This window comes from Phyllostomus discolor, chromosome 3 (assembly GCF_004126475.2).
Source record: "Phyllostomus discolor isolate MPI-MPIP mPhyDis1 chromosome 3, mPhyDis1.pri.v3, whole genome shotgun sequence".
Lineage (NCBI taxonomy): Eukaryota > Metazoa > Chordata > Mammalia > Chiroptera > Phyllostomidae > Phyllostomus > Phyllostomus discolor.
In genome coordinates this window covers 184,141,126-184,158,631 of record NC_040905.2, presented here as the reverse complement: position 1 = coordinate 184,158,631, position 17,506 = coordinate 184,141,126, and the positions used below count along the sequence as shown (strand labels likewise).

Sequence of the window (17,506 nt, the reverse complement as noted above, 5' to 3'; positions counted from 1 at the left end):
CTTTCATCCAAGAAAGTAGATTTATTCTTACTTTTTGAATCTTCTGCTTCAGAAATGCGGTTTATTTACAGAAGTAAAAGTTTGCTACAACTATTTGTATTTGTTACTTCGCTTTTGCAACATGATTTTTAGAGCTGCCTGGGATGTACTTCGTTGTCTCCCAGTTATTTAACTACTGACTAACCACATCAGGGAGGAAAGTGCACTTACTCTGAGTTATACAGTATCTAACCCCAATAAAATGGAAATTACCATGTTTATCAATGTATCAATATGTCATATAGTGTGCTATATTATCATGCTATTATCACTTTAACCTACATTTTTATTGAAATTGGAAATTCAGATGTTTTAGGAAGTCACCACATTTCAATTTGGTGATTTAAAAAATATATATATTCACCCTGGCCAGGTCACTCAGTTGGTTGGACTGTCATCCCATACACCAAAATGTTGCAGGTTCGACCCCTGGTCAGGATGTGTATGTATGTGAGGCAACTGATTGACGTTTCTCTCTTACATTGATGTTTCTCTCTCCTTTCCTCTCGAAATTAATTTTAAAAACCCCTCAGGTGAGGATAAAATATATATTATATATAAATATATATTCAATGTAAAGATTATCTATAGGTGAGGAACGGCTTATAGGCACTTTTCAATCAAATGATGTCATTCTTGCGATTATTTCCAACAGTCTACTTCTAGCTATACCACTGCTGCCTAATTTCAATCTGCCTCCTTCAGTGAGAATTTGTTTGATTTTTTGGTATACTTTCACTGACATTCAAATTCAAGGTCAGCTTTTCTGAGCTTCTAGTTGGAACTTCTTAGTTGTCGTTTTTCCCTCACGTCTTCAATAAAATCTAAGAAATGGTTGTTTCTAGTTACAAAGCTAAAGTTGCTCTGACTCTCATTTTTCATGTGACTGATTTATCATTAAAAAATGCGCCTTGCAATGCCCATTTCATCCATCTGCCTACATTCGGTGGTGCTGTGACCACGTCAGCTCATTTACAGTGCACTGTCTTCCAGTCACATCCGCTTGATGGTTTTCCGTATTCTCCAGCCAAACTTTTCTCCCGCCGTGCTAGGCCTCTCCTTCACGTGCTATTCTCGCTCCCCTCTTGTCATCTTCCATCACATCACGTGCTCTTCTAGGGAAATGCTCATTTCACACGTGAAGTTGATAGGATTTCATGACAGACTGGATTTGGGAGGTACAGGTGGAGAAGTCAAGGATTCCTCCCAGGTTCCTGGGGGACGACAGTATCCTTCACTGAGACTTAGAATGGAGAGAGCCCGAGGTTACGGAGAGGAAGAAAATCTCATTTTGGTGGGTTGATGTGAAGTGCCTGTGGGGCACTTCCTGATAAAGGTCCTCCCAGAAGAGCTGGGTGTTTGGGTTTGGATGGAGAACACTGAGAAGAGATTCAGATTTAGAAATAAACGTCAATGGTTGTGTTAGGCCATGCAAGTGGATGAGCTCTCACTAGGTAAATACTAAAATGAGTTGAAAGGAAGGCTAAATGGGGAATCTTAGGAAAAAAAAAAAATTCATTTTTAAGTAGAGGAAGTATAGCAGCCAGAGGGATTGGAGGTAAGTGGGAAATCAGGGGTGTCATGGAAACCCAGGAAGAAGAAAGTTTCCAGAATGTGGCGGTGACCTGAAGTGTAAAGAAGGGGTTCCAAGAAGAGAAGCTGGAGGGTGGGAAAGGCTGGACAGCTGGGAAAAGGGAGCCAGAAAAGGGGTAACGTGGCCAGAAAGCACCCCTGAGTGTTAAACGCAAAACACAATAAACGGAAGTCCCTGGGTTTCCACAGAACTTTACATTCTACAAAGTTAAATTTGACAATGGCTAAGAGTCTAATTGCCTAAGATTTAAATAACTGCTATCTGTAAAATACCATAAAACGAGCTCTGAACTGGCCGAGAGTAGAAGTATAACAAACCAGTAGTCAGGGGCCTTAGAAAAACCTGGCGAAAGAGGTGGGACAAGAAATGCTGCTGGGTTCCTGGGGCGAGAAGTAGCAGTGTGTTTCAAATAACACAGAGTTGGGGGGTGAATTATGCCTTATCGCAGATCCGTATCTCCAGGCCGTACCTTTCTCCAGGTCCTGAGTCTGATGAGAACGCCCCCTCGGTGCTGCGATTTCAGCGCTTCCCCACCAGAGCTGCGGGTTCTCGCCTCCCCCGCCAGCCTCGCGCCGCCCCTCCTCTGCTTCAGATGAGAGCACTGCCAGTCCACCCAGCTTTCTGGAGTAGAAACACGAGTCATTTCCTCCCACCACCATCCCTTCTGCCGCCTAGTTCTGTCCAGTCTTTGTACTCTTTTAATTCCATCTTCTCGCTCTTCCTTCCCACTTCCATCACCTTAATTCAGGTCTTAAAATACTACTCCTAGCCCTGGCTGGTGTAGCTCAGTGGATTGAGCGCGGGCTATGAACCCAAGTGTCGCAGGTTCGATTCCCAGTCAGGGTACATGCCTGGGTTGCAGGCCATGACCCCCAGCAACCGCAGATTGATGTTTCTTTCTCTCTCTCTTTCTCTCTCCCTTCCCTCTCTAAAAATAAATAAATAAAATCTTTAAAAAAAATACTACTCCTAGTGGGCCTCCCTCCTTCTAGTCCTTCCTCCTCTTTCCAATTCATCTTCCACAGTTCTAATTAAGCGCATCTGATCATCTCCCCTCATCTCCCCTGATTAAAAAACCTCCCGGTTCTAGTGTGGAGAGAGCCTGACCGTCTTAGCATGACGCACCCAGGGCCCCCGCGGACCTGGCCTCACCCCCGTCCTAGCTGCATCTCCAGCTGCTTTCTGCCCCCACCCGTCTGTCTCACAACACGGCTGCGTTTCTCCTTGCTCTTCAGCTCACCACACTCTCTCACACCGGACTCACTCCGATGCCTGAGGAAGAGTGTTATCCTCCCAGGGCCGTAAGCTTGGGTGCTGGCGGAGAGTAGAGTAAGTGCCTAGGACTAGCCAGAGGGAAAAGAACTGGGATGGCAAGGACGTTCTGATAAGAGATGTGATCTCCCTGTTCGACTCGATGCTGATGAGCCTGTACTGGTTACATGTCAAGATCCAAGCGTGCACCAGGGAGACGGGCACGCCCGACAGACCTCGCTTCGAGGAACGCGCGATCCGATGGGAGAAAGAGGACATGTGGAGTGAGGTGACCAGTGTGGCTGGTTTCTCAGCGTCCTTACAGAAGGAACATTGGAGAGATAATTAGTATAAAATGAGCAGTCAAGACAAGGGCTACAGGAATTTGGAGGAGGAAGAGATTATGTGGGGGTAAGGTGTTGGTTCAGATTCACTTTCAAAACAGAGATGGGACTTGAAGCCTGAGTGGGGAACGACACCAGTGGAGGCTGACACAGCGATCTGTTCAGCGCAGAAGGACCTGGACAGGGGAATACTGGCGGCAGGGCCGGGAGGGAGTCAGGGCCTGATTGCGGGGGACGTTTAGCGCCGAAGTTGATCCCCTAGGTATATTTTACCTGGTGGGGGATGGGGAGACAAGGAAGTGTTTCTTAATCAAAGAAATGGCTTAATGAAAGCAGCCTTGTAAGTAGATTAATCAGGCTGCAGTGCGCAGGACAGGCCAGAGAAGCGAGGGAATGCGGGCTGAAGAGCAAGGGGAAGCGCAGGGCTGGGGCGCCGTGCTTGCTTATATCTAAGACACTATTGACATAACAGACTTTGTAATAAAAACTACGCTAAATGTATTGTTAATTAAAAATAACTCTTAAGCCCTGGCTGGTGTAGCTCAGTGGATTGAGCGAGGGCTGTGAACCAAAGGGTCGCCGGGTCGAGTCCCAGCCAGGGCACATGCCTGGCTGGTCCCTAGTGGTGGCCACATAAGAGGCAACCACACATTGATGTTCTCTTCCTTTCTCTTTCCCTTCCCCTCTCTCTAAAAATAAATTTATTTTTTTTTTAAAGTCAGGATTGTAAAGACCTTTTAAAATAGAGGCACCTCTGAATTAAGGATATAAGAGGATGAAGATTTGAATGAATTAAGATGGTGGTAGTAGAAATGGGAAGAGTAGGTTCCCCCCACCCCAAACCTCCCCCCAAAACATATTTTAAAGAATTTGGAAGATTGAATGTTAGACAGAGAGAGAGTATGAAAATATGACGCCATGATTTTGAGCCTGAATGCAAGTGGCAAGTTGATACCATGAAGAGAAACGGGGAAGTCAAGAAGAAGAAAACCAAACTGAATTTTAGATACTGAGTTGGAGGTGAGGAGCTAACCTGGCAGGCACTCGAGTTGACAGGCCTAGAACCAGAGGGACGAGGCCAGAGTATACATCCAAGGAATCACGTACACAAAAGTCAAAACGGACCATTTGAGAGTGAAAGAAATTCCGAAAGATGGCATTTGTAGAAGACCCAGGGCAGGGTGTAATCACAAGGGGGTGGGCACATTCAAGGACCCGAAGCAGGGTAGGGAAGAAGAACAAATGATCTGAAAGGTTGAATTGGATTCATTCCAGAGGAGGGGAGTGAAGGACACGAGAAGAGAAATGTTCAGACCTTTTGTTCATGCTTTGGACTTACGGACATAAATTACGTATATCTGCATGCAACCGAAGCACTCACATGGGTGTTGAGGAGTCCAGCTCAGCGTTCCACAGGAATGCCATGTGGGACCCCACCTTCCTTTTTAGCTACATGCCAACTACTAAATGTCTACTATTTCCCAGCCCCGGGAGCTCAGACCAGCACCTGGGCTGGTTCCTCAGCCTACGTGAGAAATCATGAACATTTCCCAAAGGTTTATTGCTGGTACTAAGTGCTGTTGATTTTAGCCTGATCCTTTGATATCCAAAAGGATGTACTTCTTAGGTAGCTTTTTTCTCCTTTGGTTTTTTTCCCACATAACTCTTTAGCAAGCAAGTTATTTTAGAGCATAATTTTGTTGATCCACCTATTTATAACAGAGTCAAAGTTAAAGGCAAACTAGGTTTTAACACATTTCCAGTTCTTCTAGAATAGCTGTGCCAGTTAAACTTTCTGCCCTCCTATTAGTCAGGGGTGACTGAGCACTTTCTGGCTTACCTTATTTCCTGAGCAAACAGGGAAGTCATAAAATTACTTATTGGTTTAAAATATAATACTTGCATAGCCCATAAAAATACATTTAAAATCCCGATAAAGTACCATATTTCACAAAAACAAAGACACAGTCATTGTATTTATTTGCACTTTTGTTGTATAATTGGGCAAGCTAGCACAGGGCTCGCTCAGTGCCACAAGGGCTCCGAAAAGCTGATTGGCTAACGTGATAAACTGATTAGTAATTGGGGATATGAACAGTGATTAATAGTCCTGAAATACAAATTTCAAAAAGGCTTCTCTTCTTGTGATGAGCGTCTTAATCAGTACATTCGCAAGTGTATGTTTTAGTCACATGCTCTTGCAAACCTGAAGTTGATCCATACAGATTAGGATGTCATGGGATTATTTTCAGCTAATGTAAACTTAATCCTTAAAACTTCAACTTAATGCTTTTCCTAAGGAAAAAAGAATTGCTTTCCCATCTATATATTGTAGCCTCATCAGTACAAGTCACTTCTCCCTCTTCCGGGGAGGGGCCTATGCGACTGGATTGGGCTGTAAGTGATCTGGCTTATGCAGTGATGTCCGGCTCGTAAAATGTGTTTTGCCTCGTTACATACTCCAGAGACTCCGGCAATTAAAAGTGTTGTGTCTGAGCTATAAAGTGAGGGGAATAGCTAAGAGAAGGATGTTTATTAAACAGAAATATCTAGTTTAATGTGGTGATTAATTGCTCGGTTTTTTCCCATCTCTTGATTTCTTTATGATATCAGCTGTAGGGTGAGTGGAGGCAGGCTGGCTTCCTCACCCAGGCGTCTGGGCAGCTAAGGGAAGCAGTGTTCCCATAGCCTTGGAGGGGCCTGGTAACCACTGTTCTCATAGCCTTGAGACTGGGCCTGATAAATTGTTCCCATAACATGAAGTGGGCTCACATGGGCAGAATTATGTTACATTATATAATTTCTGGCATTTTGCCAGCTTTGTTCCCCTCTAGTACTTAAACAGGTAGGGACTCCCTGCTGGGGGGCAATGATGATGAGAGACACACAAGGGGACAGGCACCACGATGGGTGCCACTCTGGGGAGGAGCAAGGGCCACGACATGAGACATGCAGACAGACAGGCAGCTTGCAGCGTGCATGACTCGACCACCCATGAATAAGGCATACCAGACATCCCCATGGCTCTGTGAATATTTTTCCATCTGCACGAATACCATGAACCTGCCTGGCCTTGAAGGGTGGCAACACACTGGCTAAAGGCAGAAATGGCAAGTACATGGCACGATCCCTGCCTCCTTTCCAACCTCCCCTAAATGGCAACATGGCAGGCACAATACTCCTTTCCACTGAACTCGGCCTCAGGGTCATTTTCCACATAGTTCTCTAAGCAGGCACTGCCATTAAGCAGGCACTGCCAATGGGTTGGAGTTGGGAATTGAAATGATGGGGTCGGGGAGCCTTCCTGGCTTGCAGTTTCATTGTTAATGTCTTTTGATGGCAAGGAAGTTGGCACCTTAAGAAAAAGATTATTTATTTTAAGGATATGCATGGATTGAAGTTAGAGAGGCAAGTCAGGGACTGGATTCTCTCTGTGTGGCCCATTTGCGCTACCTCTCGCAGCATATCTGTGTCTCTGTTTTTAATGTGCCCCATTTTCCGATTCACTTACAACTGACCGATCCCCTCTGTTTCCCACAGTCTAATTGCTTCAGTGGGGTAGGTTCACATGCTTGGTTCACACCACTGTGTCTATTAATATGCATGGCACGGTGCTGGGTCTTTTCATGGGTCAGGGATAGGCAGCTATTGGCTAGGTTACCGATGTACACTGGTAATATTTTCTTTCTTTATCTTAGGAGCGTTCACTTAATGAAAATTTAGAAGTCAACACGTGCTTACTATGTGTGAGGTTTCTTCATTAAACTTCGATTAAAAGTTTATTTTTAAAAAGTTGTGCCAAACTGATCTTTTCTTCCTTGAAGCCTTTATCAAACTTGTACAACTGAAGACTGTCATAGACATTCTGTATCTTGATTTTAAAGAATATATCTTTAAAAATCTCTTAAGATATTTATGTGAGCAATACACAGATGTGGGCTGGAGAAGAGAAGAATTATGGGAAATCCTAACTAGTGGCACGATGTACCCCAAAATCGATGATCAAGATCAACCTGAAGATAGATTTATATCATAATGTGTAAGGGCTCTGCTTATGGCAGGGAGGTGGCTAAACATGTGGGGTCAAGGGCTGGGCTCATCTGCATGCAGCTGTGGGATCTCAAGAAACTTTTCCTCTGTGCTTGTCTCCCTATCTATAAAATGGGTGTGATGGAAGCTATATCTTAAGGTTGTTAGGAGTACTGAGTGAATATAAATAGAGTGTTTATTAGAATAGTAGGCTACTAATACTAGTATTTATAGGAAGGTAGTGTACTTTATAATTAAATCACCAAATAAAAGAGCAAGATTAATCCCTGTTAGAAGAAATGATCCCTAAGTCACCACATGAACTTCTGTCAAGGACACTGTCCAGAGGTCTCCTCCTTTGACAAGAAGGTTGGAGTAGATGATGTCTTAAGGTCTAGGATTCTTTGACAGTCTAATTATGCCTTGAATGTCTGAATTTATAATTTTGCTTATGGAGTAATCTGTAGAAAAATCTAATTTTATTATACTACAAAGCTACATTATACATAAGAAGTACTTAGGTGCCTCTTTGAAGTTTGAAGAGCCCTCAGATTAAAGTCAAAAGAAACCAACCAAACCAGCAAATGTAATGATTTAGGGAGATTTTGGGTATGTTAATTCATTCTTTTAAATAGCAAGTAACAGAGATGTAACAATATTTACCCATAGAAAAGTGATTCCAAAAAGCTCAGAGAAAATACCCCCTGTAGCTCCTTGCTACAATTTTATCTCAAGAGAACATAGGGAAAAATTCGTTAAAGAGTGCAATTTTCTTTAAGGTTAAATGAGTCCATGAATTCAGAACTACTTGACTATATATGGAAATATAGAATTCTCAAGATTCATCAAACATAATCTACAAGTGCACAAATTCTTAAAATTATATTACCTATTATTAAAAATGCTTATCTTTCTAGTTACATTTTTCCTAGCTATAATCTTAAACAATATGTTAAAAAAACATAGTGTACTTATAATATGCATACAAAAACATGTACAGGAGCCCTGGCTGGTGTAGCTCAGTGGTTGGAGCATCATCCCATAACCAAAAGGTTGTGGGTTCGATTCCCAGTCAGGGCACATACGTAGGTTGCGGGTTCATCCCCGGTCTGGGCGTGGGTGAGTGTGATACCCGGTCCCGGTAGGAAACCCCAGTCTGGGTGTGATAGGAGGCAACCTATTGATGCTTCTCTCTCTCTTCCTCTCTCTCTCTAAAGCAGCAAATGAAGATGTCCTCGGGTGAGCATAAAAAAAAGTACACATATCTTAGGCATACAGTTTAAATTTTTTTTTCTTTCTTTTTTTATTTTTAACTATATTTTATTGATTAACAATTTAAATTTTTACAAACTAAACACATCCATTTAATAAACACCAAGGTTAAAAAAATGGAACATTAACATTGTATTTGAAATTGACTTTCTTCTTAACTTCAAGAGACAAAAATTAATGTTCTGTTCTGGGTATTTGGTGATATGGCACGTAACTTTAAAAGTGATATACCCACCTTGAACATCTCCTGGGACTTCTAATACCACCTGTGGTAGGCAAGAGAATAACTCCCCAAAGATGTCCACATTTTAATCCTTGGAACCTGTGAATATGTTTCCTTACATAGCAGCAGAGACTTTCCAGATGTGATTAAATTAGGGTTTTGAGGTGGGAAGATTATCCTGAACCAGCTGAGTGGACCCAATGTAATCACAAGGGTCCTTTTAAGTGAACAAAGAAGGCAGGAGAGTCAGAGGAGGAGATGTGGCAAGGAAAGCAGATCAGAGAGGCCACAAGCCAAGGCACCGCTAAAAACTGGAAAAGGCAAAGAAGCAGATTCTCCCCTGCAGCCTGACGAAGGCAGACCCACTGATACCTTTTTCAGAGAGAGAGAGAGAGGGAGAGAGAGAGAGGGAGAGAGAAAGAGACAGAGAGAGATTTGACACAACATTATACTTGTTCGGATGTACAACAATAATTCAATATATGTATACAGGTTTGGGGAAAAGTACATTTACAGTTGTTTGTATGGAAAATAATACAATAATTAATAAATAATAATGTAAGAATAAACCCCATTTCATATACTCGCAACTGTAAACCTCCTTTTACCCCAATGATCAACACAGTTAAGTCTAGTTAACCCCCATCACCACACATAGTTACAAATTTTTGTGTGTGTGATGCCTACACTGCTACCTTGATTTTAGCCTGTGACACCCATTTCAGACACAACTGTGTTGTTTCAAACCATTAAGTTTGAGGTAATTTGTTACAGCAACAATATGAAACTTACCTATGGTGTGGTGAATCTGTGCTCATATTCATATATATTATTGCCTGTTTAGTAGCTATCTGATAGGTATCCCAAACAATATATCCCAAATTAAAACTACTTTTAACTCCCCAAACCTGGTCACCAACATCTCCCCCACCCACTGGCATTTCTCATCGGTAAATGGCACCAATCACCCAATTACTAATGCCAGGCACCCGGAAGTCACCCTTGTTTCCTTTTTTTTTTTTTTTTTTTTTTTTTGCCATTTCTTCATATCTAATCCGTAATTAATTTTCATCAATTCCACTTCTAAACTAAATCTAAATCTCATATCCATCCACTTCAACTTTGTTTCACTGACACCATTTTTCAATCAATTTTATTTTATTCTCTTGAACATGAAATGTGTGCATATATTACAAAATACAGAGATAGTTCAAATGGGAATTTAGTGAAAAGTCCGACTTTCCTGGACCCCATCAGATGCAGTCAGTGTGGTACAACGTTGGTTACGCATCCTTCCAAAGACTGCCGTCATTCTTGATCCCACCCACGGTCCACACAGCAACCAAAGTGATATTTGAAAAAGAAATCCAATGGCATTTTGGGGGGACGAAACCCCTTAATGTTTGTCCTTTTGTGCCAGATGTGACCTTTTAGTGGCTCCAATCTAGCTGCAGGGAACCTAAGGTTAATGTCCTCCGCAAATTAGAGCGTCGTCATTGATTGAAAAACCAAGTGCAAAAGTTTTATTGATTAGGATATTCACCTTATATAAGAACTTTCAATGAGTTGTTAGACTGTTTAGTTTCACCTGTAGTAAATTATCTAATGGTTGTAAAAAAAAAAAGGCTTTAATGTTTTGTTACCACCAACTCAAAGTTTGTCCGCGATGACTCAGGAATTTGAAACAAGCATTTAAGAGTCTCCATCGGGACCTGTGCGAGCGTTTTCCCACCACTTTTCGTGTCACAGCTTTGCTCTCTGCCGCCCCTGGGCCCGGACTGACTGGGGTTTCTCTGCAGGGGGAGGCCCGGGCGAGTCCCTTACAATGATCAGCTAGTATTTGCCAACAGAGCCTTCTGGCAGTCGGGGTTCTGAAGTGGCAAGCCTCAACTCCGGAGACAGATCTGGGTGGACCGGCTACACGGCAGCCTTGTTCCGGCCGCGGCCTGCGAAATGACTGAGGGAACGGAAAGCCAAAACAAATACCCTCTGGGAGGACTCGGATTTCCGAGCGTTCGTGTGGCGGGCGAGCGAGAACTAGGACCGGCGGTAACTAGCGGCACCACCACAGAAGGCTCTCTGCCCGCCCCGCCCACGTCTCCGCCCCGCCCCCGTCCCCGCCTCCTCCAGAAACCTTTTGGGAAAAGGGGGTGCGCAGAAGGGTACAGCCAATCACAGGATTGCTCTCAGGTGACGTAAAGGCGCGTTCGCCGATTCGGTGTTTGGGGTGGGTGTGCTAGGGGGGTGGGGAGCCGGGGTAGAGCGGCTAGTCATCGACCCCTGGGAGTTGCGGAAGCCGAAGGGGCGGGCTTGCGCACGGCCTGCCTGCTGGCGTGGCCTCCGGCTCTCTCCGTCGAGGCGTGGCAGCAGCAACTGCGGTGGCGCCGGAGGGAGCGGGACTACCGACGAGTGAGTGCTACGCGTCGGTCGGGGACACAGGGGCGGGCTCCGGGAGAGCATCCTCCCGGCCTCTACGACCTCTTCCCCCGCCCCAGTCCGCGGCTTCGCACCGCGCTGTGCCTCCCCCTGGCCCATACCCGACCCCGGCCGCTCCTTGTCTCCCGCGGGCCTACAAGCCATGGCCCCTCTTGAGCCCCGTTATAGGCCCCACCTTGTGGCGGGTGGAGCAGACAGGTTCAATGCGGCCCCGGGAGAGTAACCGGGAAGTTGTGTGTATGTGTGTGGCGGGGGGCTGGGGGGCGGTGTTAGGGGAAGGCCTGGCGTGACTTTATCCCAGGGCAGTGCTGTCTAGTGAAAATACAGGCTGTCCTGAAAGATAATGTCCGTTAAAAAGAGTTGTGCAAGAGAGGATAGACAGCTAGTTGGCAGGCAAGTTGCTCTGGGTATAAAGGTTGAACTAAAAGATGATTTTGAAGGTCTGCGCCCAACCCTGACTATATTGTTAGTCTGGGCTTCCTTGGAAGTTTAATATGCGTTTATTTCACACCCCACCCCTCCATCCTGAGCACACTTGTAAAACTGTTACAGCAAGAAAAAGTATTCTGTGCTCCTGAGAAGATGGCTGGGGCACAGCCTAGCAGTATAGATAACTGGTTAACCCAGCTGTAGAAGGCCTGGAAGAAGCCAAACCCAATGATAGCTCGGGAACAGGGCTCTGCGTTTCAGACCACTTTTTATACAGTGCCTTCCTTCTTTTATTCCTCAGAGTCTCATCGCCCCTGGACCCAGGGAAAAGTGCTGCACAGCAGTCCCCCTTTATCCATGGGGGACCTGTTCCCAGACCCTCAGTGGGTGCCTGAGACCAGCAGATACTACCAGACCCTATGTATACTGTTTATTTTCCTATGTATACATACATACCTGTGATGAAGTTTAATGCCTTTTCTAAAACACTTATGTACTGTCGCTTTAACTTCTGCAGTTTGAGGCATGACAGCAAAACCAGCACCATTTTTTCCCTTCACAATTTCACACACAGAAGGTTCTTTCTTACTGTAGATCTTAGCAACCCCAGCATATGATTTTTTCCTTTCCTTGTTTAGAACTTTCACGTTTTCAGTTAAAGGAAGCACTTTACGGCTTCTCTTTAGCATATTTGAACTGCCAGCATCACTACTCTTACCCTTTGTGACCATTATTAAATAAAACAAGGGTTACTTGAACACAAGCAGGGTGACACTGTGACAGACGTTTCGATAACAGAGACTACTGTTAAGTGACTTAACGGCTGGGCGCATATGTATCATGCATATGTATCATACAACACTGAACAAAGGGATGAGTCACATCCCAGGCAGGACAGAGGGGGATGTCATGGGATTTTTATCACCCTACTGAAAACAGCATGAAGTTTCAAACTTAACAGTTGTTTATTTCTGGAATTTTCCATTTAATAGCCTCAGATCATGGGTAACTGAAACAGCAAAAAGGGAAATGTCACATTGGGGGGTGGGTATCATGTTCTCTTGGAAGGACCAGGCACAAAAAGTTCTCACTCACAGGTATTTATGAGATCGACAGACACGAGGCAAACGCTAGATGTGGGCATGGTTCTGAATGCTGGGTTGGGTTCTTTTTTAAAAAATTTCCTTTTATTAATTTGTATTTATTTTTTAATTTGTATTGATTGACTTTAGAGAGAGGGAGAGAGAGGAAGGGAGAGACAGAGAGAAACATCGACGATGCTGTCCCACTCACTTGTGCATCCTGCATGTGCCCTGGCCAGACAGAACCGGCAGCTGCCGCCTTGGCCTATTGGGATGATGCTCCAACCAACTGAGCTATCCGGCCAGGGTGCTGGGTTTGACTTTGGTTCTGGCAGTTGTTAACTGTGATTTGGGGCAAGTAAATAATTTTCCAATGTACCTCAATGTACCCATTTGTAAAATGGGACAAATAAGACAGGGCTGTGAGGATGAAATGAGTTAATGATTGGAAAACTCCTCAACACAGTGCTTGGCACCTCAGAAGTGCTTAGCAAATGCTTACTGTTAAAGAAATATAGGGATATTTACTTATATGTACATAGTTAATCTGGAGAAGGATAGATAAGAAACTAGTAACTCTTAGCTTCCAGGGAGAAGAACTGCATGGCTGGGAACACAGAAAAGACTTTTGCTAATAGCCTTTTGTGACTTCAGTTTTATTTATTTAAAAAAGATTTTATTTATTTATTTTTCAAGAGAGGAAGGGAGGGAGAAAGAGAGGAAGAGAAACATCAATGTGTGGTTGCCTCTCATGCACACCCTACTGGGAACCTGGCCCGCAACCCAGGCATGTGCCCCGACTAGGAATTGAACCTGTGACCTTTTGGTTTGCATGCTGGCACTCAGTCCACTGAGCCACACCAGCCAGGGGGTGACTTCAGTTTTAAACTATGTGAATGTACTACCTAGTCAAAAATATATTAAATTGTTATTTTTTAAAAAGGATTTACCCCTTAGAAAGGCATTTTACTATTATTTTCTTTTTAAGATTTAACTTCTTAACAAAGTTTTGGCCTAACTAACTATATTTTTTATAGTTTATATATAGTTTATATTTTTTACAGTTTATATAGCTAGCTTACTTTCAGTTTTGGCAGAATAACCTTTGAATTACTTGGTAAATGCTAAGCATTTTAGTATTGCCAGATGGAAAGTTTACTGTTTTTTTAAAATAAATACAAATTGACCAACCATGAATTTTTGTCTCACCCAACAAATTAAATATCACCAACAATTTATTCAGGTTAAACTGAATTATGAGTGGAAAAAAGGATTATGTACAAGAAAACTTAAAACAGCCATTTAAAAAAAGTTTTTTAACTTAATAATTTTTTGAGAGAGAGAGGAAGGGAGGGGGAGAGAGAGAGGGAGAGAAAGAAATATCGATTTGTTTCACTCAGTTAGGCATTCATTAATTGATTTTTATATGTGCCCTAACTGAGGATCAAACCCACAACCGTGGTGTGTCAGAATGACACTTTAACCAGCTATGCTACCTGGCCAGGCCTGGCAGGTCCCTTTTTATTGGCATCCTTACTCAAGCTTTCCTGGATTCCTGAGTGCAAATTGTAAACATTTATACACTTCCTGAAAGATAAACTTTGAGATCATCCCATGAAGTGAAATTTTACGTTGATATAAAGAAGTTTAAAATGCTCCATAAAACATACCTCTTATCCCTTGTCCCTGATTTTTACTTTTCGAGTGGAGGGTATAGGATGGTGGGGGATGGGAAGGCAGAGGAGTCAGGCGATAGTGTGTGCCTGTGTGGCAGGGCCCTGGTGCGCCGAGGCAGGCAGCAGCTGAGAGGGGTGGGGTTGTGTGAAAGTGGAGGTGAAACTAAGGCTGGGTTCTGAGGCAGGAGGAAGAGGCCAGGGCAGAGGGAAAGGAAGTGTTAGGCAGAGGCACTGGCATCTAGACAAGCACAGATACAGAGACCCACTGGTTGGACTTCGGGGACTTCGGCATGGCTTTGGCATGGAGTTGGGATACTTGCCCTCAGGGGGGAACAGGGATGGGAAGATGGGCTACGTCCAATCAGCAGCTTGGACCTCACCGGTAGGTGATGTGTCCTGTTTAGCATGAAAATCAGATTTGTGAACTTTGGAAAGATCACCTGGAAGGTCTTGTGGGAGACAGGTCAAGACTAGAGACAGGCAAATTAACTTTGACATTTGTTACCACAGCTCAGACCTAAGATGAGGGACTGGGCCAGGGGATGCCCTGGTGGGGATGGAGAGGGGGAGACAGATTTGAAAGATATTCATGAGGCGGAATTGGTAGGGCTTGAGGAGGTACAGGGTGGGGAACAGGAGACAAGGACATCAAGGCATTTGGATGAGTGGAAGTTCACAAGTGACTCAGAGAAGAAGGAAGGAGAAGCAGGTTTGGGAAGGAAAAATGAGTTCTATTTGGGATAGTGACTTTAAGGTGCCTGCGGGACAGGAAGTTCTGGTTAGCATTTGGAGTTGTCCAGTTTGTAATCACCGGCAGTGAGTGCTAATGACGCCGTAAAGGCAGGGCTGTGTGTGTTTTGATGGTTGTTTTAAATCTTTATCTTACTCATCTTTCTCCTCCTCAGCACTAATCACAGTGCTTCGTATATAGGGGGTGTGGTGTGAGCAGAATAGATCTCATCCCTTAAGATGTGATCTTGAATCTGGGGGGAGTAATTTCCCCTCTTAACACCTGTTTCCCTTTTTGTTCGTGAGGGAGTTGAACCAGGTCAGTAATTCTCAAAGTTTTGGTCTGGTATGTTGGTATCAACTGTCAGGTATGGCAAGTAATTTTTAACTAATTAAGAGCTGATGCTTCCTCACCTTTTAAATGAGACTTGATTTATGTCACTGTTTCTTAATTGCATTACAGTATGTTAAGTTTGAGGGGAAGGGGTGGAGTTATAGTTAGTCAGCTGGGGTTTCATAACTCTGGATATACCAGCGGCTGTGTCACATACAAATGAGGTGGGAAAAAAGGTAGATAAGGACTTAAAACCGCAAAGTTCTGTTTATATCTAGGATATGTCATCCTGCTCATAAATAATTTTTATTTTTGCAACTTCAGGAACTCTATTTTAAGGACCTTTCCAAAAGGAAAAAACAAGTCATGGAGAAGAATGGGAATAACCGAAAGCTTCGGGTTTGTGTTGCTACTTGCAATCGTGCTGATTATTCTAAACTCGCACCCATCATGTTTGGCATTAAGACGGAACCAGAGTTCTTTGACCTTGATGTGGTGGTGCTTGGCTCTCACCTGATAGACGACTATGGGTAAGATGAAAGCATTTCCTTATGATACTCTTCATTGCAACATGATGTCTTGGCGAGAGCTTGGATCTAGGAACTGTGTGGACCTAGCTTCAAATCTCAGTCCTACCACTTAGTTTTTAGGTGGCTCTGGAGAAGGTGCTTAGCATCTCTGAGGCTCAGGTTCCTCAATTGTAAAACAGAGTGAAAACCTATGTTGTAGGTTATCATGAAGAATGGAGATAGTAATATAGAGATTCATCGCAGTGATGCTGCTTAATAGATGCTTGGTGCTGTTATTACATTCAGGAGAAGTGGCACTTATATAGTGTGTAATATACTAATGTGATTCCATGTAATCCATTTTGTGAGTCCTAATGGTAATTCTACATTAAAACTGGTATATAGCTCAACAGCATATAAAATAGTAGATATGAAACAAGATTTAAAAAATCTAATTGATTTACAAGGTAACATAGAACGTTATGTTACCATTGCCATTTATATTTATTTTGATTGATCAGAGTCGAAATAGAAAAAAATGACAAGTTGGGAAATCTCTGAGGGAGCAGAATATATAAACCAAAGATGAACATTCATTTTGTTGCATGTAATACAGTGGCATTTAGCGCACTCTTGTGGCATGGAAATGTTAATGCAAGATGGTTAAAAACAATATTAAATGTGAAAGAAGCTTGTGTTAAAGAAAATTGTCTTTTTCAGACTGTTCTTTAAAAACAAGGTAATAACAACAGCAAAAAAAAAACAAAAAACAAAAAAAAAAACAAAGAAAAACTTGCCTCCAAAAACCGGTTTAGCAATTTGATTCTAACTTAGAGTAGGGAAGAAATTTATGGAAGCTCAAAATTTCGTAACTTTTCAAAATGTGAAATGAATTCTGCGTAAGAAAACTCACTTCTTACATACATAGGACAAAGACAGGATGAATGAGCAATGTTAGCTGGAGCCTGAAGTGGAAGTCTGAGTGGGCTGTTTTACTTCTGTGAGAAGAATGTGACAGAAGACTGGTGGGAGGGGCCCCCAAAGAAGCTGTGGCCGGTTTCCTGTCTGCCTACCACAGTGACTAAGTGTGGGAATGCAGTGTTTATCTGGTGACACTGGGAAATAGGAAGTTTGTCTAATGCTTAATGGAAATGTATGTTTAAAGTCCATTCTAACAGAAGAAATTGGTTGCCTCCGGGGAGAGGAACTATATGACGGGAAACAAAGTGAGAAGGTAGTCTTTTCATTGTATAACCTTTAGTATCTTGAATTTTAAACCATGAGGATGTATTATCTACTTTAAGAAGACATTAAACCAACAGCAAAATAAGCTGCCTTTCTACTTCAACTGCTCAGATATATATATATATATTTAAAGCATTTTTATGCTCTTAAGAATTGGGCAAAAAGGAAACCAAATGGATAAAGACTACTTAGAAATTCATTTTTTTGTTTATTTACTCAACAATTTTCTAAAGAGATGAGGAATGTTTCTGAACATCTTCCAAGGCACAGGAAAGCCCCCTGCACAACAAAGGTCTGTCTGGCCCAAAATGTCA

The 17,506-nt window shown here is 43.0% G+C and overlaps 1 protein-coding gene and 1 long non-coding RNA gene across 4 annotated transcripts in view; one reads left to right on the top strand and one right to left on the bottom strand.

Annotated features, from left to right (window-relative positions):
* GNE (glucosamine (UDP-N-acetyl)-2-epimerase/N-acetylmannosamine kinase) overlaps nt 1-17,506 on the top strand; it is a 49,920-nt gene that overhangs the window by 426 nt on the left and 31,988 nt on the right. The window contains exons 1-2 of one of the 3 annotated variants that reach the window (XM_028509414.2): nt 10,975-11,161; nt 15,763-15,968. In XM_028509414.2, the coding sequence (XP_028365215.1) occupies nt 15,805-15,968 (164 nt within the window). In that variant the 5' untranslated portion in view covers nt 10,975-11,161; nt 15,763-15,804. Of the gene's footprint in view, nt 1-10,974; nt 11,162-14,902; nt 14,926-15,762; nt 15,969-17,506 lie in introns of those variants that run through there. The other 2 variants (XM_036021922.1, XM_036021921.1) reach the window with 2 other exon arrangements.
* LOC118499729 lies at nt 2,335-2,765 on the bottom strand. Its single transcript, XR_004902251.1, has 2 exons — nt 2,598-2,765; nt 2,335-2,395 (listed from the first exon to the last, which is right to left on the bottom strand). It is a non-coding gene; the product is annotated as an uncharacterized LOC118499729 (long non-coding RNA).